General features: G+C 33.3%; 2 protein-coding genes across 6 annotated transcripts in view; one reads left to right on the plus strand and one right to left on the minus strand.

The window, feature by feature from the left end:
- Nucleotides 1-2,468, plus strand: part of LOC138335251 (cGMP-specific 3',5'-cyclic phosphodiesterase-like) — a 52,903-nt gene extending 50,435 nt beyond the window's left edge. For all 4 annotated transcript variants that reach the window (XM_069284246.1, XM_069284245.1, XM_069284243.1 and 1 more), the window contains 2 exons: nucleotides 87-184; nucleotides 482-2,468. In XM_069284246.1, coding sequence (XP_069140347.1) covers nucleotides 87-184; nucleotides 482-556 — 173 coding nt within the window. In that variant the 3' untranslated portion in view covers nucleotides 557-2,468. The remainder of the gene's footprint in view (nucleotides 1-86; nucleotides 185-481) is intronic.
- Nucleotides 2,469-3,965: 1,497 nt separating this feature from the next.
- On the minus strand, nucleotides 3,966-24,590 carry LOC138335252 (clarin-2-like). 2 transcript variants are annotated; one of them, XM_069284248.1, is made up of 4 exons: nucleotides 24,211-24,590; nucleotides 20,787-20,912; nucleotides 12,132-12,317; nucleotides 3,966-10,348 (listed from the first exon to the last, which is right to left on the minus strand). In XM_069284248.1, the coding sequence occupies exons 1-4, from the start codon at nucleotides 24,464-24,466 to the stop codon at nucleotides 10,083-10,085; spliced, it is 834 nt and encodes a 277-aa protein (XP_069140349.1). In that variant the 5' UTR covers nucleotides 24,467-24,590; the 3' UTR covers nucleotides 3,966-10,082. The 2 variants fall into 2 exon arrangements, with proteins under 2 accessions (XP_069140349.1, XP_069140350.1); XM_069284249.1 differs by lacking the exon at nucleotides 20,787-20,912.

Below are 24,590 nucleotides of genomic sequence, written 5' to 3' on the forward strand. Positions count from 1 at the left end.
AATAATATTTCAAGAGGGTAGAAATTTTGTACATATATTTTTAATATTTGTGATATATATTTTCATTTTTTTTTTTTTTCACATAGAACCAGTAACGCCTGCACCAGCCAACAAATCAACCCAGGAACAAAAAACACAAAATGGAGGAGTTCGCAAAAACAGTTCAAATGTCCAACCAAAAAGGGTAAGTACTGTTTAATATGAAGTTCCGCAAATCAAAAACAAGATTTTAATTAGTACAATATATAGACAGTCTCCAAAGAAAATTCTGCTTTTGTCAGAGATGGCTCACTGTCAGACATGTATTCAAATAAAAAAAAAAAAAAAAAAAAAAACTGTTGAAGCTTTGGCACTTTGTATTAAAGTAATATCAAGTATTCACTGTAAACACAATTATTTGAGCATTGATGAATTCAAGTAATTGTAATAATTGTTCTGTGTACTAACGTTATAAAGAAAATTATTTTTATGACTTTTTCAGTATGGAACAAATGTGATATCAGACAAAACAGAAGTGAAAACTTATAAAAAGACAAAGGTGTGTTCTCTGATGTGATGATGGCCTACTCCTTTATCTTGTGATTTGAGATTCATTGACTAAGGTCAAGATTTGTTCATGTGTCATATGTTGTTCTGAAAGAGGATTTTATCAACTGGGAAATGACTTGTGGACAACCCTTGATCTGCCTTGTACAATCAACGATCTTTTGGCAGCTGACATAAAAGCATGCAAAAACGACGGAGATTTGAACAAGAGAACTATTTATGTGTTGACTGGTGCAGGTTAATGAGTTTTAAACCTGGTCTTCATTAGTCTTATTTATTTCTGCTGATAATGATATAAATATTTTTTCACAGTACCACGTTCAATTCATGCATGATGAGAAAATATCATATGTAAATATACATCGAATATATAGGTCAATCATCCCGATATTATAACTCTGTGCATGTCTGCCAATGCCATGTTGTAAACAACAGCTTCAAGACATATGCAATGGCAGTTTTGATAGTTGCTTAACAAAATGACAATTACTACAATTGTTAATAGTTGTTTTAAGAAAAGGACAATTGCAATTCAAATAGTTGCTCAGTAAACTAAGGACATTTTGTGACTATTGAACTGTTAAAGAGAATGACAAATGGCATTTTTGATGTTGATTTAAACTGAGATAGATTTTAAAACCGATATTATTCATGCATTTAATAGTTATGTTCTCGCAATGTCTTATGCATTTTGATAATTAGTAATGCATCAATACATTTCACTGATTTACATAACAAATACATGTACATGTATAAACCTGGTAATCACCTGACAAGGTAGAGTGTTAGATTCTATGGCTATCATCCTAAATCCAAGAGTGTTAGATCAGTTATCAAGTTTCTCTTATCACATGCAACAATCTTTTTATAGTTTTTATCAATTCTTAAATGATTTTTTTTCCATTTTACAAAAGGATTTTCATGATTAAATTTAACTAAATACTTTTACATTACACTATGAATATAAATCATATTATAAAGCAGAAAATGAGATATGACAATGAATCCTTTTTTCTAAATGTAATAATTATTTAATATTATATAGTAGTTATAAAACTTTCAGAACATGGTTGGGCCATTTTGTTGAACCACAATGGTATTATAAAAGTGAATCATGAACTATAGGTTTCCCTTTACTAAAGTACCATCATAATAAACACTACGTTAACTTTTTACTATATATTTGTTGATAAAAACCTTCAGATATTACTTTTTAACTCTGTAAAACTTGTGCCAAACATTATTCTGTGATCAATCTGATAAAATCTAGGTAATCCTATATCTATCTCGTTACTATAATCACCAATGTCTGTTTTCAATGTTGTTTAGTTTATTATTTAAAACCATTATTGAGTGAATATATTCTTTGAGTGTATTTTTACGATACACAGAAAGACTTATAGATATATCAGAAATACGCGGACGGTATGTGGTTATACATTTTGTACATTTAAAGTGCTATTCAATGATACATTATGATCGACACAGAAGTGGTTTAATTTAATCTAGAATGGTAAGGCCCAAAAGAATCAAAAGTGTTCATTGGTGGGAAGGCTAGATACTATGGAGCAGATTGTGTACTTGTCTACGTCGAAAGTGTCAGTCTGAAGATTTTTTTATCCTGAAGGTTATACCAACAACCATTCGTTGTAATGGTTGTATGTATCATATACAACAAAAATAATATCTTAGTATCTAAGATAGCGCCCACAAATTTCTTATATCTATTGTTTGTTTTCTTACCTGGTGAGATATATAGAGCTATATCGACTGTTGTAACACTATTCAAACCTTCGTGAACATTTTAATATCTGTTGTTGTGATATTGTGTGATAGCAAATCCTGTCTCAGATTGTTTCTTGTTGAAGTTTTTAAGTTCTTAAGCTGGAATGAAATAAAACGATTATTTATGATTTCCTTGATATTTGTTTGTATTTCATTATTGAAGTCAAACTTCATTAACTCAAAGGCAGTTGGACAATGATAGATAGAATACATGTAATTGGAGTTCAAATGTATATGTATTCATTCAAGTTTAATGAACGTGAATACTTTTAAATAGTGAAAAAGTTTTATTGAGACAAACAAAATACTTCAAATTAACTCTAATCACCCCTGAGATAGGATAAGGCTTGTCTATATCAAAGACTAGACCAGTCCATTATGAAATTTCAGGGGTGAATAAATTAAATAAGGTCTAGTTATAGAAGTTCAAGTTAAATAGGTTCAGCTGTATTAGTCCCATAGTCCTCTTATGATACATATGTAACTCCTAAACTAAGGATGGAAGAAAAATGGTGTCAATCAATTGCTATGAGATTCGCACATACAGCTGTGTTCCTTCTGATTTATAAAAAAATAAACAAGTCTTATAGAATATTTCTATCTCTTTATTCCTTTAAATTTAACTACCATTTACATGTAAATTTTGTGCTTTATATTCATAAAGAACAACATGTAATCTTTCTCTCTAGTGTGACCTTACCAATTGTTCTACAGCTTCTGGAATTCTAAAGTAGATCAGCTTGATACAAAATACAAATCCATTGACAGTAAAAATATTCTATGGTTATTACATATGTTATCAATATAAAACTGGTATTAGAAATGCAAACGGATAATTTCCAAAGAGATAATTTTGTATTTAATACCTCATAAATCATGAAATCATGAATACTTATAACCTTATTTGTTCTTTTATCAATACCTTATGGCTTAAGAAAATGTGCAAAATCTGTCTAATGTAAAACTAAAAATTAAACTTGCGTACTGCTACAACAATTTGACAACATAAATAACATTTATTATTCTAAAAAAATTGAAACATAATGTGCTAGTAACGTATAGTTAATATTCTCATTTTTTGTCATAGCTACTAATTATTTCAAACAAAAATTTGAACTGTACTGCTACACAATTTGCAATAAATAAAAAAAAATTTATAATTATATCATTTTGTCATATCTGACATAATTAAGTTGTTTATTGTTTGACATAAAAAGGGATTGTCTGATGTTGGCCCTACATGAAATTGTCGACATTTGTTTAGATTACTCAATTAAAAGAATTTTAGGATGTAAAGATTGGTGTATACCTATAGAGTAATGTTCAATTATTAATATTTTGTCCAAACTGCACACTATTCATGTCTTTGAGAACATCCAATCCTGAATGTTTTGTTTTATATACATGTTCGACCCAAATAGCGCTCAGGGCGTTTAAAAAATGAATAAAATGAAAGGTGGTAATAAGACGAAGTTATTGCAAATCGATACAGTTTTGTGTAGTTTTCATCTGTATATATGCCTGGGCAATTGAAATCGAAGAGACGCTTCTAGGGGCATGGGCGCTTATTGGGTCGAATACGGTATGTTGACATTTCAGATTATGTATGCATCAAAAGAATAAAACAACCAACATTTTACATCTACTATACATATACATGCAATGCTAACAAATTTTATATATTTTATAATCAAATAAATTAAAAATGAATTTAATAAATCAACCATTAAAATCAACAGACTAGATTTGATTAACAAGAGGGTAACAGAACACTACAATATATAAAGCTACTACATTTGAACTTGTTAAAGTGTGAACCAAATTTGAGGTAATCTTTAATACAAGTGTACATGCGTGACTGACTGCTCTGAATATAACATTAAAACAAAAATTTGTAAATAATAAAGGAGAAATAAAAGATATTCAACAAGCACTCTATGAGTAAACCTAACTGAAGTTACTCAGATTTTCATCACTAAAAATTGATGATTTGTTTTTATTAATAAATTATCCTTTTATAGCAGAAAAATGCAAAATTATTTTTCCTTCATAAAATTTTAAAAGAAAATACAGATAGTTATTTAGATGTGAGCATTTTGGATTTGAACATGCAACCCAAAAATTGAAGGCTTGAGTAATAAGTGGTGATATTTTCATTCAATATCTCTTTGTTTTGCCATGTATCAATTAAGGATATTTTTGGTTTGTTTGTAAGTCATATTTTCTATAAAAGAAATAAGAAAAATTGCCAATGCAGTTTTTTTTTTTTTTTTTCTTTCTTTCTTTCTTTTTTTCTTGAATAGCATTTCTAACTTTGGGATTACATTTGATTTAACAACAAAAATTAAAACTTTATCTTGGTGATAAACTGACATGATAAAGTACTGGTTGTAAAAAATGAAGAGAAAAATGTGAAAAGTTATGTGAATCTAAATTAAATATGTATCACCATTTGCACAAACTGCAATTTGACATCCACAAAATGTGTTGCATTTCAGGTCGATGTACAGTGTACCACATGCAAATATAACAATTACCAAATACATATATTTTGTACAAAAAAGGAATTTTGATGCGTAGCCACAACGTTTGCACACAAATCGCAACCATTTCACAAAAATGAAAAGAAAAGAAAAATTGTTGCGTTTCATTACAGGATCCACTTAAAGCACCTCTGTTTAAAGATATTGTACACTTATAAAAACATTGTCAAAATTAAAAACATATACAAGGTGTATAAATATATACAATTGTTTCTATACAATATATACATTGGAATGAACACAAATCTACCATTACATATAAAAATATAGTCTATATACAACTGGACAACCTAAAACTATCTGCCTACAGATATGAATATTTAAAAAAAATCAATAATTGGTACATATGATTCTTCATATTATAAAGAGATCTTGGTAATAACGGTATCTGTACAGAAATCTAGAAAAGAAAGCTGTACCCTCATAGATATTTTTCTTGCTCTTTGTAGTATGAACAGTATAGTATACAAATCTGCCAATTTTGAATAAGATCTTGGATAAATTGTTTCATAGATTCTCTGAAGAAAATTAAATATATGAAGGGTGACAATCAAATTCAATTTTCTAAAGTGCAATAATTAATATTTAACATCTTAAATATTAGTAATTTTAGACAGATCTAGAGTTTTTTTCCAGATAATTTTGGTTCTAGTACATTTGTTTAACTTCGAGTCATGATATGTTTTCTGGGGAAAAACTGAACAATGAAATTACAAACAAATAGGGAAAAAATGGAATTAACATCAATAGACTTACAGCTTTGTAAGCTGACTTAAGATACGTGTATTAATATAATTAAACGTCTTTAGAGAAATATGTACAGTACCTACATAAACAAAAATGGATTTCCTATGATTGATCAAGGAGTAGCTAGTGGGTAAATACTTCATTCTTGGATGCAAAATTATCATGTCTGATAAAAAATAATTTTGTTTTTTATGGATTTTGTAAATTCAAAGACAAAAAATCCGTAGGAAAATACTAAAATTTGTGCAGGTCTATATAGTCCCCCATACAACTTGCATACGACTAGTTACACAAATATACAATTCCAATGATAAAATGCTAATCACCAATTAACAGTTAGGATTAGTTTATAAGTCTTACCAGAGCCTACATCTAAACAAAAGTTAATTGATATGTGTTAAATGTTATACTTTTTAAAATAAAAAACATTTCAAATTTAAAATGATAGTTTTCATAGAATGGATTTATAATCTCAGATAACCATGGGTGAGACAGGCCCTCAGAACAGACTAGAAAATCATCATACACTTTACATTATCATGCAAGATAGTAAGTACATATTGTTATATGTATACCATATTCACCGTAATTACCGTCCAGGGTGCTTTAAAAATTTAACAAAGAGGGGTGCTTGTTAGTGAACAAAAAGTTGTGGACGAAAAAAGTCATCCATATTTTAACTCTTTCTGTACTCATGACACATTATCGGTTACAGTAAACATGCCTGTGAATTTTAACATCAGAGACACATTATGTATTGATTCACATGTAAAAGACGCGCACGTTCATGTAATATGGGATATAATGCTGATGTTAGATGCATCACATGTTGTAAAACATCACTTAATCCTTTGGATGTGGGCGTTTATACAACTTAGATTCCTTCTCCACAAAAGGGGAGGGCACTAATTATGGCAAATATATGGTATTTGAAAAAATATTTTTTAGGGAAGAGCTTTTCAATATGGCAAGTGAGCAATATCTTCTTAACATTATTTTTCCTACGAAGAATCAATTTCTCATGATAGATTCGATTATTTTTTTTTTTTAATTATTCAACTTACAATGAGTAAGGGAATGTTTTCAAAATACGTAAAACAACAATCACAATTACCTACTATAATATTGTGAGTTATCTCCCTTGGCCTGGAATGTGCAATATAAATTTCGAAAGCAATTCAATAGTCCATTCCCAGTTAGAATTTCATATCGAACTTTTAAGCATGATTTATGCCATGTAAATTCTACATGTGAAAATGTTTATAAGATTTTCAGCTCATCATCTTGATCGTTACAATAGCAACATGAGGCATATGTCAATATCACAATCCTGATCATCAAAAGTAAAAGAAAAAATCCATTGATTGAACTGGTGAAGGGTACATTCATTATACTTGAATACATAATCTGTATGCATGGTATATGAAGTTCATACTAATTGTGCATGATCTATGCAAATGAATTTTAAAAAGTGCAAATTAACACATACATGTAATGTTTTGTGTATAAAATATTTGAACAGTGAATTTAACTAAAAATTGATTGTGAATCGATAAATACTAAAACAATGTAAAAATATGTGCTCTTTCATTAACAATAACTAAATGTGCATTATTCCCACCAAAACCAGCTGGCAAGAAATATTCCCAACTCGCGGCAACAAATTGGCATATATCAACAATTCATTTCAAATAAAACAATTATTTAACTTGCAGTCAAACGATGCAGTTGAATACATATGTATACATGTACCATAACAACATAATAAGAGGGGTATTTCACTCTTAGTTTCACAATACAATAATTAGGCCCTCAGAGAAAATATGGGAAAACGGAAAAATAAATTTCATTTATTCTTCAATGAATGGCATGATTATATATAGCATGACGTTGGATGGATTTGGATTTCATTTTAAGGATAGTCATGCTGACTGAACCATTAGTATCAATCAATATCACTGTTTTCTCTGTAATTCAGTTTCAACATCAATTGAAAAATATTTTACAGAAGAAAGTATTTTAAACCTTTATCAAGTAATCATAGAAGCAAGTTACTCCACACAAAATTTTACATTTCCTCAAAAAATTCAAATGCTCCATGAAAAACAAAAATATAATTTTTTTTCAAAATCAGTTTTTCATAATGACCTTCAACACAGTTGAAGATGATAAAAATTCCTGGGAGTTTTCACACAAAAAATTACTAGCACTTCACAGTGAATTATTTTTAACAATTTAGTAACCATAGCAATCATAGGATTTCATAACCATAACATTTAAACACATCATTTTGCATTAGATCTAGATAAATATAGCTTTGATTGAAAAAGAAATCATAAAACTACATGTTGAATATCATAAAACACACAAATGATCATTCTCATAAGTTGTATAATTATAATTGTAATCATACATATTGATTACTGAAAATCAAGGCAAGACTAGCATTAGGATTTTTATATAAGGATTTTTCAGATATACAAGTTCTGTGAAAAATTTTCGTAAATTTAGCAAATAATCAAAAATCGTTTTCAAAACGTTGAAGATTCACAGCAAAACCTTTCTTAATTTAAAATTCGGAACATGGATATAAACATGTTAAAAATAAGAATGGAAATCAGGCTAATTCAATATTGGAATGCATAAATATGGAATGTCTATGATCTTGATCACATATTTGTAAAGATTGAACATCTTACTGTAAATCATTATTCATGAACTGATTCAAATGAAAATTGGTTTTGTTATGGAACATAATGTGACTTGTATTTCAGCCAATAATGTGAAAACCAAAAATATTCTATGAGCTGAGTACACAAGTTTTCACCAAACTGATCTCACTGTCCCATCAGGAAGTCACTTGGCATATTTTAATTTCATATACAATTGATATTTGAAAAACTGAATTCTACAACAAAAAATAAACCCCGAAAATATGTTAAGTGATATGTATCACCCATGGATGGTTTTATACTAGCAGACTATTATGACTGTAATACCTAACTCTCTGACACAACTGCTAAGGTAGACTCTATCACGGAATAGTCTGTCTTTACAGAGTTAGCTCCCTTACGGGAAGGTATCCATTGTGACGTCATTATTTCGTGATCGCAATTGACGTTGTTTTCTCAGAAAAAGTATGACCTTCCGCTCACAAATACACGATGTCTCAATCAATACCTACCGGCAAAGGGAGATAACTCTGTAAAATGCCAATACAGATTAATGTTATAATCAGTATGTGTACCAAGTATTTCTGTACATTTTATTGTTTGGTTTGGTTTAACATCCAGGGATAATTCTTTATGGATGTACCAGGTAAATAAAAGAGGAAAGCCGTAGTACCCGGAGAAAACTTACTGACCTGTGGCCAGTATCTGGGCTCAGTTTCACAAACATTTCTTAACTTAAAATTATCCATAGGAAAATATTACAGATTTTAAGGAAGGCTCCTCAACTTAGATGTTTCCTTAACTTTTGAAATGCTTTCCTGTGGGAAAATTTTTAAGGGGTTCCTTAAAGTAAACGAAAGTAAAGAAACTGGGCCCTAGCAACTGCGCCACATAGGATTCAAACTTGCGACACAGAGGTGAAGGAATTAAGAATATATTAGGACATCTGAACCACTGCAGCCCCTCTTGACATCTCCTTTAGTACCAAAGCAGTTATTTATCTTACTCTTAAGTTGCCATCATAAGTCATTCTCTCTTTACTTTTTTAAAAGTTAACATTCCATCAAATTCTAACCCTTTGGAATTTATATCCAACAGTAAGCATCTTTTCTGTCCCTATTAATAATAGAATTCAAACAAGATTCATTCCTCTGATATGGTCACAAAAATTGCCTTAAAAAGGTCCTATATGACTTGTTTTAAATGTATCCCTCCAGACCAGCTTTAAAGTGGTCAATAAACCCTCACAACCTAAAGAAATAACATCAATTCTGTCACAACCCTCATAAAACTTACATAGTGATCAAATAATGTAATTCTGACCATTCATCCACTTATAAACCATGCAACAACTCTTTTAAATCCAAATTATTATTTTATCATCTATTTAATTTTTGTTTTTAAATCAAAGATTCATTATGATTTTATATTAATGAGGGATTGGGCAGCAGGCTTTATCTATATACCAGCCCTCTCCCTGAATTTGCTTTATATATGGTAAAAAATCGTATCAGCAAACTGAAAAGCAAAATTCAACTTTTTATTTCTATTTTCACATGGAAAATGAGTTCAGACAATACATGTCTACATACCGTTTAAAAGTTTAAAATGAAAACATTTCAATACAAAGACAAAAGTATTGTTGCATGATTTTCTTACACAAAACAAAATCCTTGCTTCCTATTTGTTTAAACTTAAACGCTATACGTACTTTCATGCCAAAAATACTCAACATTGTGTGAATCATGGAACTTGTTCAAAAATATGTGTATGGCATAGTCTTTACAGTTTAATACAGTATAATGCCGTTGTCCATGACTTTGTCGGCTTCCCGCGTAAAACCACACTTGAGTCTGACACCTGAGAACATGAGTATGACGATGTTTATCAGGTAGAGTCCCGTCGCCGCTACAAGTAAGTAGAAGGAATAGGACAGATTGGCGTTGTCCTCCGTGCTGAACTGAGCTATTCGGTCTTCCAAAGGTAGAACATTGTGTGCGTAGTATTGGAAATACAGGACTAGATACATCACCATACCAAGGACGGAGAATAGAACTGGAACAGAAAAGCATTTATATACATATAATTATATACAGTCAAACTTGTCTATAAAGGTTACCCAAGGGGACATATAGTAAAATATCCTTTATAGACAGGTATTCTATATACAGGAATAAATACATCTCCATGCCAAGGACGGAGAATAGTACTTGAACAAGGAAAACATTTATATACAGTCAAACTTGTCTATAAAGGTAACCCAAGGGACATATAGTAAAATATCCTTTATAGACAGGTATTCTATATACAGGAATAAATACATCTCCATGCCAAGGACGGAGAATAGAACTGGAACATGGAAAACATTTATATACAGTCAAACTTGTCTATAAAGGTTACCCAAGGAACATAAAGTAAAATGTCCTTTATGGACAGGTATTCTATATACAGAAGTTAATCATATAGTGAAATGTATCAAATGGGGTCGTTATATCTGTCCATTATAGACAGGCCATATGTACAGAGATGTCTATAGACATGTGTCCTTTATACAAGTGTCCTTTATAGACAGGTGTCCTTTATACAGGTGTCCTTTATAGACATGTGTCCTTTATACAAGTGTCCTTTATAGACATGTGTCCTTTATAGACAGGTGTCCTTTATACAGATGACCTTTATAGACAGGTGTCCTTTATAGACAGGTGTCCTTTATACAGGTGTCCTTTATAGACAGGTGTCCTTTATACAAGTGTCCTTTATAGACAGGTGTCCTTTATACAGATGTCCTTTATAGACAGGTGTCCTTTATACAGTTGTCCTTTATAGACAGGTGTCCTTTATACAGTTGTCCTTTATAGACAGGTGTCCTTTATACAGGTGTTCTTTATAGACAGGTGTCCTTTATACAGATGTCCTTTATAGACAGGTGTCCTTTACAGACAGGTGTCCTTTATACATGTGTCCTTTATAGACAGGTGTCCTTTATACAGATGACCTTTATAGACAGGTGTCCTTTATAGACAGGTGTCCTTTATACAGTTGTCCTTTATAGACAGGTGTCATTTATATAGAGGTCAATTATATATAGTAAATTGCACCAAATAGTGTTGACTAGTCTGGCCTTTATAAACAGGTGTTTTTTTATATACAGGTGTCCTCTATAAAGACATGTCCTTTATATAGGCTCTGATGTCCTTTATAATCATGGGTTACACTGGTAGTTCTTAGTCACAATTTATAAAGTTAAACTTAGTTGTAGGGTTTATGAACAGCGAAGGTTAAAATGAAACCTGCATAATAGTGACCACCTCCGTATAACAACCACTTAATTACTGTAGACCACTTTCTTGGGGTTCTAAATAACATTATCAATCTGACCTGTGTAAAATGATCGCTTTGCTATAAAGACTTTTTTCTCACTGTTGGATGGTCTTTATAGACAGGTTTGACTGTACATGTATAAAAATATCCAAAACTGGAAAATATAATTATCTGCAAAAATTACCCATCTCATTTGAAAGACATATAGCAGCAAAGAAGAAGCTTTTATTTACTGTAAAATTGTTTTATGTTTCATCAACAGCTAAAACTCTCAAAACTGTTTCTATTTTACTTTCTATATATTACACTGCATTAACAGCCAGGGCCATTTCAGGAAAGCCTGAATACCCCGAGAAAAACCATCCAACTATGGTCAGTACCAAGTAACAGTCTCATCCAAGTCTCAAATTGACGACTCAGAGTGAGGTGAAGAGTGAATGGTATTACAGTCTGTAAATGTGACCAAACATTTTATCCACTGCAGCTCCAGTGATAAATGAATTAATCAATTACTTACATGCCAGAAAATTCCAAAGATAAAGGCCCATTGGGCCTGTTATTGTTTCTATGGGTTTTCCTACGATGTTGAAGATGGAGAATCCGATGCAGACCAGACCCCAGGCCATTCCTAGTGACGACAGCACGATGGTGGATACCCACAATCCATAGGGAAACATACCAAACTCGTACAACTCCTCCTTCACTGTAACGAAAATGTAACAATCTAACATCCAGACTTAAAAAGTCATTCATTTGTGTTGCCTCCATCATCAAAACCACATTTTTAGAAGAAGAATTTAGTATACCGACCTCGCTCTATGACCTTCAATGAAGAGCAATATGTTTGGTAGAGCCTGCTAGTGGGGCATGGGTATTAATAAGTTGTTGGCCCAAGAATATCAATCAAAAAGTTTCTTTATAAATGAGAAAAGTGGCCAAAAGGCATATGGAAGGGTTATAGCTCTAAGAATACTAGCTATATATAGCATACCTAAATTTGAATTTACCTTTCAGGCAGTGGAGCTATATAACACTATAGCTGCATGTTAGATGTTTAGTGGAGTGAATACAGTATGCAATATGTTTTCATAAAGCAACTTATGTGTGACATGAGGTTGTTAATATCAAAGTAAAAATTTATAAATAGAATATTACAATTTGTCTATGACCAGCCCATCATATTAACATACAACTTAATTCATTGTCACAAAACGCTGACTATATGAGCCGTTTATATCATTAACATTATTGATGAAGACAATACAAGTACTCATGCAGGGCCCGTAAAAAATGAGAAAATAGAAAGGGTGTTTTTTGGGACCTTCACACCTCAAACAAAATTACTACACAAAGTATTGAGCAAAAAAATAAATGGTAAGAGAAATAAATAGAATTCAGAAACAATATCTAATTTATACTTTCAGTCTACTAATCAAGACTTAATTAAGGTCAAGGTAATTCTTCAGGTAAGCAAATTTAATTAGTGAGTAATAATAGGGTCAAATATAGAAAATACATAAAGGATACTTTAAATTTGGTAAAAAGTGTTACAAGTTTATGTTTGCTTCTGTTTCACACCTTTATTTCATGTTGTATGTATGTTTAAACTGATAATCCAGATGGTTTAAAGAACTTGAACTTGCATGAATGAAAAAAATATACAATTTCTCAGATACAGTATTTGTTCTTGAAAAAACTGAACTCGATATTCAATAAGCGCTCATGTCCCCATAAGCGCCCCTCCCCCTTTTGTGGCCTCAATTTCAATTGCCCGGACATAAATAAAGACCAAAACTATCAAAACTGTACATAAGGTTTGCACTTTGCTTTGCAAAAATTTCATCTTATAAGGCACCTTTTCATTTTTTTATTTTCATTTTTTAAACACCCTGGGCACTTATTGGGTCAAATACTGTAAATGATATATGATCAAACTGTTGTAATGTTATATATCTGATAACCACGCAGCTGTAGGGACTGTTGACATACAATATTTGTTTTTCTATTTTTGAATAATGTCATTAACAAAAAATAAATAAAGGAAGGATAATACCATCCCACCTAGTACTGTTTATTGTTATTGTTTTATAGACTGATCAAGGCTTTCAGTGGCTGAGAGATCTAACTCTTCGTTAATTAGGAATCAATGATCCTTTTCAATTAAAAATTAAAGTCAATGGTAGGTTCTACACGCTCTAATTACAGTAAAACTATAGTAGGTAGGGTAACAGTGTAGTTAAATGTATTATAAATAATTTACATGTATATGTGTGTGTTAATAGGTGAGAAAGTACTGTATACATGTATTTACTGACAGTACCAAATATTCAGTCAAGTTAAGTATATTAAGGACAGGTCTATCTTTTCAATTTCAACAAATTTTATTTCAAATATAATTTGTTCTATCTGATCATGAGGTATTAAACATCATCTGACTTTGGGACTTTGGGACTTTGGGAAAGGGGTTAGGACACTAGGGTCCAAGAATTGTAGTGATTGTGACGTATACTGTCCCCCGCAGTCTCTACCCACCCCCAGCCCACTCCCCACCCCTTCAACCTCCCTCAATCCCTGTCCTTTTTTTAAATAACCATTCTAGGGTTTTATTTGTTTAACAGCCCTGGGTAATTTATGGATGTGCCAGATTTATTGGTAAGCGATGGATAAAAGCTGGAGTATCTGAAGAAAAACCATTGACCTAAACCTAAAATTGACAACACCCTGCAAACTGGCCACATGAATTTCAAGATCACTTCAGAGGAATTATTGTGATAATACGTAAGTCAGAAACTTCAACCCCCACCACTCCCCTGACTTTGAAAACTACATTTTGTAACTATACCCATCACTCCCCCTGACTTTGACAACTACATTTTGTAACTACCCACCACTCCTCCTGACTTTGACAACTACATTTTGTAACTACCCACCACTCCCCCTGACTTTGACAACTACATTTTGTAACTACCCACCACTCCCCTGACTTTGACAACTACTTTTGTAACTACCCACCACTCCCCTGACTTTGACAACTACCTTTTGTAACTACCAACCACTCCCCTGACTTTGACAACTACATTTTTTAACTATACCCATCACTCCCCCTGACTTTGACAACTACATTTTGTAACTACCCACCATTCCCCCTGACTTTGAAACTACCTTTTGTAACTACCCACCACCTCCCTGACTTTGACAACTACATTTTGTAACTATACCCATCACTCCTCCTGACTTTGACAACTACATTTTGTAAATACCCACCACTCCTCCTGACTTTGACAACTACATTTTGTAACTACCATCACTCCCCCTTACTTTGACAACTACATTTTGTAACTACCCATCACTCCCCCTGACTTTGACAACTACCTTTTTGTAACTACCCACCACTCCCCCTGACTTTGACAACTACATTTTGTGACTATACCCATCACTCCTCCTGACTTTGACAACTATATTTTGTAACTACCCACCACTCCCCCTGACTTTGACAACTACATTATGTAACTACCCACCACTCCCCCTGACTTTGACAACTACATTTTGTAACTACCCACCACTCCCTCTGACTTTGACAACTACATTTTGTAACTACCCACCACTCCCCCTGACTTTGGCAACTACATTTTGTAACTACCCACCACTCCCCCTGACTTTGACAACTACATTTTGTAACCACCAGTTTCCCACCACTCCCCCTGACTTTGACAACTACATTTTGTAACTACCCACCTCTCCCCCTGATTTTGACAACTACATTTTTGTAACTACCCACCACTCCCTCTGACTTTGACAACTACATTTTGTAACTACCCACCACTCCCCCTGACTTTGACAACTCCATTTTGTAACTACCCACCACTCCTCCTGACTTTGACAACTACATTTTGTAACTACCTACCACTCCCCCTGACTTTGACAACTACATTTTGTAACTACCCATCACTCTCCCTGACTTTGACAACTACATTTTGTAACTACCCACCACTCCCCCTGACTTTGACAACTACATTTTGTAACTACCCACCACTCCGCCTGACTTTGACAACTACATTTTGTAACTACCTACCACTCCCGCTGACTTTGACAACTACATTTTGTAACTACCCATCACTCTCCCTGACTTTGACAACTACATTTTGTAACCACTAGTTCCCACCACTCCCCCTGACTTTGACAACTACATTTTGTAACTACCTACCTATCCCCCTGACTTTAACAACTACATTTTGTAACTACCCATCACTCCCACTGACTTTGAAAACTACATTTTGTAACTACCCATCACTCCCCCTTACTTTGACAACTACATTTTGTAACTACCCACCACTCCCCCTGACTTTGACAACTACATTTTGTAACTATACCCATCACTCCCCCTGACTTTGACAACTACATTTTGTAACTATACCCATCACTCCTCCTGACTTTGAAAACTACATTTTGTAACTACCCACCACTCCCGCTGACTTTGAAAACTACATTTTGTAACTACCATCACTCCCCCTGACTTTGACAACTACATTTTGTAACTACCCACCACTCCTCCTGACTTTGACAACTACATTTAGTAACTACCCACCACTCCCCCTGACTTTGACAACTACATTTTGTACATTTGTAACTACCCATCACTCCCCTGACTTTGACAACTACCTTTTGTAACTACCCCACACACTCCCCTGACATTGACAACTACATTTTGTAACTACCCATCACTCCCCCTTACTTTGACAACTACATTTTGTAACTACCCATCACTCCCCCTGACTTTGACAACTACATTTTGTAACTATACCCATCACTCCTCCTGACTTTGACAACTACATTATGTAACTACCCACCACTCCCCCGGCTTTGACAACTACATTTTGTAACTACCCACCACTCCCTCTGACTTTGACAACTACATTTTGTAACTACCCACCACTCCCCCTGACTTTGACAACTACATTTTGTAACTACCCACCACTCCCCCTGACTTTGACAACTACATTTTGTTACCACCAGTTCCCACCACTCCCCCTGACTTTGACAACCACATTTTGTAACTACCCACCACTCCCCCTGATTTTGACAACTACATTTTGTAACTACCCACCACTCCCTCTGACTTTGACAACTACATTTAGTAACTACCCACCACTCCCCCTGACTTTGACAACTACATTTTGTAACTACCCATCACTCCCCTGACTTTGACAACTACCTTTTGTAACTACCCACCACTCCCCTGACTTTGACAACTACATTTTGTAACTACCCATCACTCCCCCTTACTTTGACAACTACATTTTGTAACTATACCCATCACTCCCCCTGACTTTGACAACTACATTTTGTAACTACCCATCACTCCTCCTGACTTTGACAACTACATTATGTAACTACCCACCACTCCCCCTGACTTTGACAACTACATTTTGTAACTACCCACCACTCCCTCTGACTTTGACAACTACATTTTGTAACTACCCACCACTCCCCCTGACTTTGACAACTACATTTTGTAACTACCCACCACTCCCCTGACTTTGACAACTACATTTTGTAAACTACCCACCACTCCCCCTGACTTTGACAACTACATTTTGTAACTACCCACCACTCCCCCTGACTTTGACAACTACATTTTGTAACTACCCACCACTCCCCCTGACTTTGACAACTACATTTTGTAACTACCCATCACTCCCCCTGACTTTGACAACTACATTTTGTAACTACCCACCACTCCTCCTGACTTTGACAACTACATTTTGTAACTACCCACCACTCCCCCTGACTTTGACAACTACATTTTGTAACTACCCATCACTCCCCCTGACTTTGACAACTACATTTTGTAACTACCCATCACTCCCCCTGACTTTGACAACTACATTTTGTAACTATACCCATCACTCCCCCTGACTTTGACAACTACATTTTGTAACTACCTACCTCTCCCTCTGACTTTGACAACTACATTTTGTAACTGACTTTATACATGTTTGGGAGACCCCCTATTTTTCTCCTTCCAAGTGTATATACACCTCCATATTGTTAACTCTTCATCCTAGTAAATCATTATTGAGCAGTGTTATTTATATGACGTCGCCTTTCTGAGCTTAATCTACAATCAGTCTTCCTTATAGAGAATTATTGATTTCCAGATTGAAAATCACATGTGGAGTATGTAAATGGTGTCGTGTTTGCTTTGGTCAATATATTTAGTAATTCTGTAATCTTTTCAACAGCAGGGGAATTTTGGAGTCAGTTAGAGTGTGAGTCGATCAAGCTTCAAATTTCATGATCACAGTAATTACCCAATAGTATGTACAGGGTATGTACACATCAGAATTCCAAACTTGTTTGACATGGATAATGTGTAATGAATTGGAATCATAAATTATTAGCCAGATGTAAAATGTCATTATGAGAAACCTTCGGTTAGTTTGAACAAAATTAAATATAATAAATGATATATTGTATTTAACACTAAGTGCCAAGAACATATTATCATAACAAGATTTTTTTATAAGACAAAAAAAATCCCCCAGCCTTGATATGAAACACATGTAGATGACTGGGATAGGATGAAGACAGGAATGGGATAGAGGGGAGGGTGGGGGGGTGGGGGGGGGGGGTGGGGGGGGCGGGGGATGATATAAAGCAATTTCCAAAAACATTTTTGCAAATTACGAGTCAAGACTGTTGTGTTATGTTAAATCTTAACCACTTGACCATTTATAAGAGCTCAGGAGAGAAACCTTGATGGACCCTATATCAGTAATTCATGTAATTCATTTTGACCAGTTATATATGACTTCAAGTAACACTATGAATTCTTTAAACAATATACATCACAGCAGTATTTACCAAGATATCAATATAAATGCCACAGAATTGGAAACAGTTCCTCATAATGGGGCGCATATTGGATCAAATGAGGTAGTACTTTAAAAATCCTTTTCCCTTATAATTACTAGGTATTTGAAAAGGGGCGCTTATTGGCCCAAATAAGATATGCACAATTTATATTCATTGATCATGAACTGGGTGGTTTTTTTATTATTTGCTCTAGCTATATAGCTGGAATTTGAACCGGACGCCTTTTTTATTATTTAGCCTAGGTTAAATTATTTCCATTTTATGATTGAAACATTGCATTATACAGTCATGTAAATCAATAGATGCTTATAAATATAAACTGGATACAGTATATAATGTAGTGAACTGGCCTCCAGATTTATTATTGATAAAATTGATAGGATTTTCTCGGTAGAATTCTAATACTAGATTTTCTTACCCTAGTTTCAAACTTAAATTGGCTAGAATGAGATATGTTGTATTTGTAGAGAAAATATTTACCAAGCCAAATTTTAGTGATGTTTTTGATATTCTACAGACTGATATGACAAAGCCTAATAAAGGGGCTAAATCTTTAAATTATTTCAATTATTTGAACATATACTTTAATTCAAATGTATAGCTTGTTGGCTCAACTGTCAGGTATGCACATTTATATTCACCTAAACTAAAGTTGTTTATAATTAACAGACCCTGTTACTCTAGTAGCTGTTACATGTTGGCGATGATTTTTATAACCGATCATAATACCATTCACCGAGGTTAACAACATGTAGAATAGGATCCTGACAGAGGTGAATGGTCCTCGATGATGAATTATGGTGTCATATTAACAGGATAAGATGGGGTGGGGTATTTCACCTTTATCACCATGGTATACATTCAAGTATATGTATTGTAGACTCAATTGTGAGAAAAACATCCTTCAATATATCTTCAGCAGTGATAAATCTACGTGCGCATCCCGAGTCCTGGACTCACAGAATTTTAAAAGGACCCATGAAATTTCTGGGAATGGGTATCTATAACACTGTGGGACCCATTGTTTTCACAAAAACCATTGAAAAGGACCCACGAAAAATAATCGTAGATTGAACACTGCTTCAGATATGAGTTATCCATGCACTTGCTATATTTAAGCGTTTAAATCAATAATTTAAATTCATCTAACTACAAAGTATATATGTACAAGAAACATATACTTATACCAGGTATATTGGATTTAAGGGGTATAACCAACATGTTTATTAAATATAACAAGAGGCCAAAAGGGCCTGTATCACACATGTTTTTTTAGTAATTATCATTAAGACTCTTTCAATTGGAAAAATCATCAAAACTGACCCCACAATTTGTTTAATCCTAACTATATAATGATGCCAAAAGCCCCGGGGGTCAGTCCCATCACTTGTACAATTTTGAATCCCCACCCTATAAAGATTTTATCATTGCATTATGGGTGCTCAATGCTTAGTTTCATGGAAGAAGTCATTTATATGGAAATAGTCAAATTGACCCCTTTTGACCCCATCCCTCAGGCCCCGGTGGGTCAGCCCCATCATTTGTGCAATTTTAATTTGAATCCCCACCCTATAAGGATGCTACCATTGCATTATGGGTGCTATCCCATGCTTAGTTTCAGAGAAGAATTTTTTTTATATATATAGCCGAACTGATCCCTTTTGACCCTGCCCCTCAAGCCCCCTGGGGGTCAGCCCCATCATTTGTACAATTTTGAATCCCCACCCTATAAGGATGCTACCATTGCATTATGGGTGCATGTGCTCCATGCTTAGTTTCAGAGAAAAAGTTGTTTACATGGAAATAGCCAAGCTGACCACTTTTGACCCCTGTGGGGTCAGCCCCATCGTTTGTACAATTTTCAGTCAGTAACCCATAAGGATGCTACCAGTCAAATTTTGTTGAAATTCTGATCGCGCAGCGGTTATGGAGAAATCGGTTGTTGACGGACGGACGCCACGATATCACATATGTTCACCTTGGTCCTTCTGACCAGGTGAGCTTAAAATGATCGAAGCATGTTTTTATCTTTTACAAACTGATTGTTATCAATTCTTGTTTGACCTGTACGAATATATTTTTATGGTAGTAAATTTTCATAAAAAGTAATTCATCATCCAAAATATTCAATAAAATTATGAAACTGATGAAACAAAATCTTGTATAATCAATAAATCCTGCTGGATGAAAACCTTCCAATTTATTATCTAGCTGTCTAAAGCCATAAGCAAAGGAATTTATTACCTCTGTGCTAGCAGACACATAAATGTCATGTTTAGAAAGAAGAAATATTGACCTGCTGTGTTGTCCAAGATGACTGAAGCATTGTTGTAATTGTCTATGACCGTCTGTAGTTTTTCTTTGGACTGTGTTGATGTTGTGTTGTATAATAGACAATAGCCCGAGGATCCATCACAAACAACTGTTACAAAACCAAAATAAAATCAGGCATGCAAACTAAACAAAAACAACACACAAACAGAAAAAAAACAAATATCAACAAAAAATACACTATAAACAATACTACCCTTTAAAAGTTCCCATGTTGACACAAAATTTATAAATGATTTTTAAACAAAATTCATATAATTGATATTTTGCAATCTAAACTAATGATTTTTATTGGCATTTGCATTTGCAATCTAAACAATTAACATATAATGTTATCTACAACAGTTTAATTTTTGTTCAATTGCTTTTGCCAAAAATGGCATATTTTTTTATTTGGAATATTCATGTAGCATTCATAGCATTCATATTTTATTGATTTTTATCATTTATGAAAATGATGTATCAATCACAAAAAAAAAGTGTGTTTGAGGTAATTTTCAAGGGCAATCATAATCATATCACCGCAAAATAATAAAAAAAAATACAGGTGTGCAAGACAAGTTACGACCAGCAAGAAATCAAAGAAATTAAAGTGAGATTTTTCACTGAGGATTCTAAATCAAAACCTAATTAGATTAATTAGTAAATGTTACAGGTAGAAATACACATAGATGGTCTGATTTTGAAGAGATGAAGAAAGCAAATGATATAATACATACTTTGATTTTTTTTTTTTTTTTTTTTGCTATTTTATGATCAAAAAGCCATTGAATCCAAAAGGTTTGAAAGTGATGGACCTACAACAACACCTTGGCACACACTAGTACTTTATACATTTGAGATTTAGCAGTTGATGACTGCAGGTCTTTAATTGTCACATTTTTATAATTATATAAATGTTTCAAAGTAATACAATTTGCACTGACATTATTGCATCCTGACAATAAGTATTGGAACAAAACCTGACCGACCACCTTTTGAGGTTCCCAAATGGCCACTTTCAAAACAATATAACTGTGTATATGTATATAGACGACTTGGATGTAAAGATTTTTCTTTTTCCTATTATTTGGATAGTTTAATCTATAAAGGCAAGTTTTACTATACTTAGAATCAGTGGTATTCTAAAACTTTTTTTCCATTAAGAGGGCTTATCGAAAAGTTTTTTTCATTTTCTATAAATACATGCACAATTTTGAGAAATTCAGTGCAGCAGACAACAAGATGCAGCCTTCTACAGTTGTCACATAGTAAATGTACTTAACATGGGATGTGTGTATGGTTACTGAAAACTCCGGCAAACTCCCTGGTAAACTATTCACGATAAGGTCCGGTGGTAAACTTGTTGGTGTGAAATACTTGAGTCACTGATAGTAGATGTGGCTACAAAAACCTTCCTCAGAGACAGTTAGGTATGCTATCACTAACATCAGGAAATATACCCCCAACAGCCCCATTATTGTACACTATACTGAGGAGTTTAGAAGATAGCGTTAGATCTGCACCTGTCAGTACACAATGTGTATACATACTAACTTAAAATTTATTGCTTAGACAAATATAGACAATATAAATTTACCTTAAAATGATACACCAGGTAAAAGTAGACCATCACTCCCTGAAGGTAGCTATACAGAATCCTAAACTTTGAAATCTAAATTAAAGTCAAGCACTTTTCGAACAGAATTTCTGACATCTTTAAAGATGCTCCATCGCTGACAAATGGTATTTTTTCACTATCAAAAACGGGAGCAGACGATTTAGTATTTTTCTTCAGTTGCAAAAGTAACTTACATTACACCATTACCACCATTGAAAAGTTTGAGCATCTAATTTTACTTAAAGTTAAAAACATGAAAAATAATTAAACATGCTCCACCGCTGGCGAATGGTACTTTTTCACTATCAAAAATAGAAGCAGACGATTAAGTATTTTTTTAAAATTCCTCGGCACTATATCCTATATGGAATGAAGTACTAATTGCGCATGCACCAATTGCGAAATAAATTATTTTATATTATTTTTGTGTTAATTAGACATATATATATACATGCAATTATGATTAAACACCAATTATTGTTCAAATGATGAATATCATTTATGCTTTGTCGGCGGTGGAGCATCTTTAAATCAAAATCTATTAAGAATTTTTCAGATAAAACAATTCTATAACACACTTTCTGCTATTTTGAAATAGTTTTCCCATGCAATTTTTGTTTACTTCCGAGATATTTCATTTAGATATGTGTACATCATAGTTTGTTTTGTTTTTGTTTTTTTAATTTCACAATATAATTGCAGTTGATTTCCGCAAACTTAAAAGTAATTTTTTGTAAATTAAATGGAATGAATGGTCCATGCATTTATTAATAAATGATGGTTTCTAATTTAACAATCCTCAGTGTACAATGAGTCATTCTATCAACTCTACCAGGTAATAAATTACTGTGGAACTAGGACTGCTTATAGGGTGCAGCCAGTGTGATCAAATTTACTTGAGTATCTAAAGCTAGATATGTAGTTTTTGGGCGATACCAATATTGTATAATTCAATTGACTAGCAGCTGTGATAACGTACAGCAGCTTTAAATCTGTACAACGTACAGAAGATATCTGACTGATAGTCTTCCGGGAATAATGTGAATTCGAAAGCAGGGTACTTGTATGATTATTTGTTAATCTCATATTGACATACTCAATTTAGTACATTATATTAGAGACACACAAACTCATTCATGATAATTAAATGCTAAATTTGTATCACACATGACATGTGTTTCGACTGGAAAATATCGTTCACACACTTTCTCCCCATGAGAATTTTGAAAAGTTGGCAAGCATGTTGATCAATTTTTCACAATTATTATAATTATAAATCTATTTGTTAGAGGTGAGGGAATATATAATGAACTAACATTAGATGCATAAAATGTACTTTTTAATTTAAAATATTTTTCTAGATTGGTAAACCTGATAAGTAACAATAACTTGATCTATTTTAAAATGCTAAGTTTTAAACTAATAATGTTCATCATGCAGTGTCTCTGGGTACATGCAAGTCTTGCTTTTGAGTGAATCCACCACATGTAAATTTCACTTTCACAAACACAATAGACTGTTACATAACAGTGGACAAATATATACAGAATGTGACTATAAATGACACTGCAACATCAAAGATAGTGATACACGTGCACACAGCACAGGAGTTTGACGTTCTGTCAATAATATATAGTAAAAATATAAAAAAAAATACCCCTATATACTATATAAAAACACTAGTATATAGGGGTATTTATATATATTTTTACTATATATTATTGACAGAACGTCAAACTCAGGTGCACACAGTGGACAAGGAAACACAAATAAACCAACTATTGCATACCTTCAATTGACTGTCGTCTTGCACCGACACCATAATTCATCAACCTTGTTCCAGCAAATAACCCAAAAGTTATATTTCCAGTGAATTTTAGCGTGCCGTCAGTACCGACGGTAGCATTTCTAGTCAGTGTGTTGTTTGTTTTCTGTGCATAAGCCGATATCCAATTTTCTGTGACAAAAGCCCCTACCACTAATCCGATCGCTGCTAAACTGAGGAATATCGTTACTCCAACAAATCCCTTTTTAGTCTCCCCCATTTCCGAAAGGAATTTCTCAAGTTAAGCTTCTCGTAGGAGCTATGGTATTCACCGTCAATGGACAACTACATACAGCAGATAACGAAAGTTGATAACAAAACTGTCACACCCAAGGCAAACCGGA

The sequence above is a fragment of the Argopecten irradians genome, chromosome 11 (genome assembly GCF_041381155.1).
Source record: "Argopecten irradians isolate NY chromosome 11, Ai_NY, whole genome shotgun sequence".
Taxonomy (NCBI): Eukaryota; Metazoa; Mollusca; class Bivalvia; order Pectinida; family Pectinidae; genus Argopecten; species Argopecten irradians.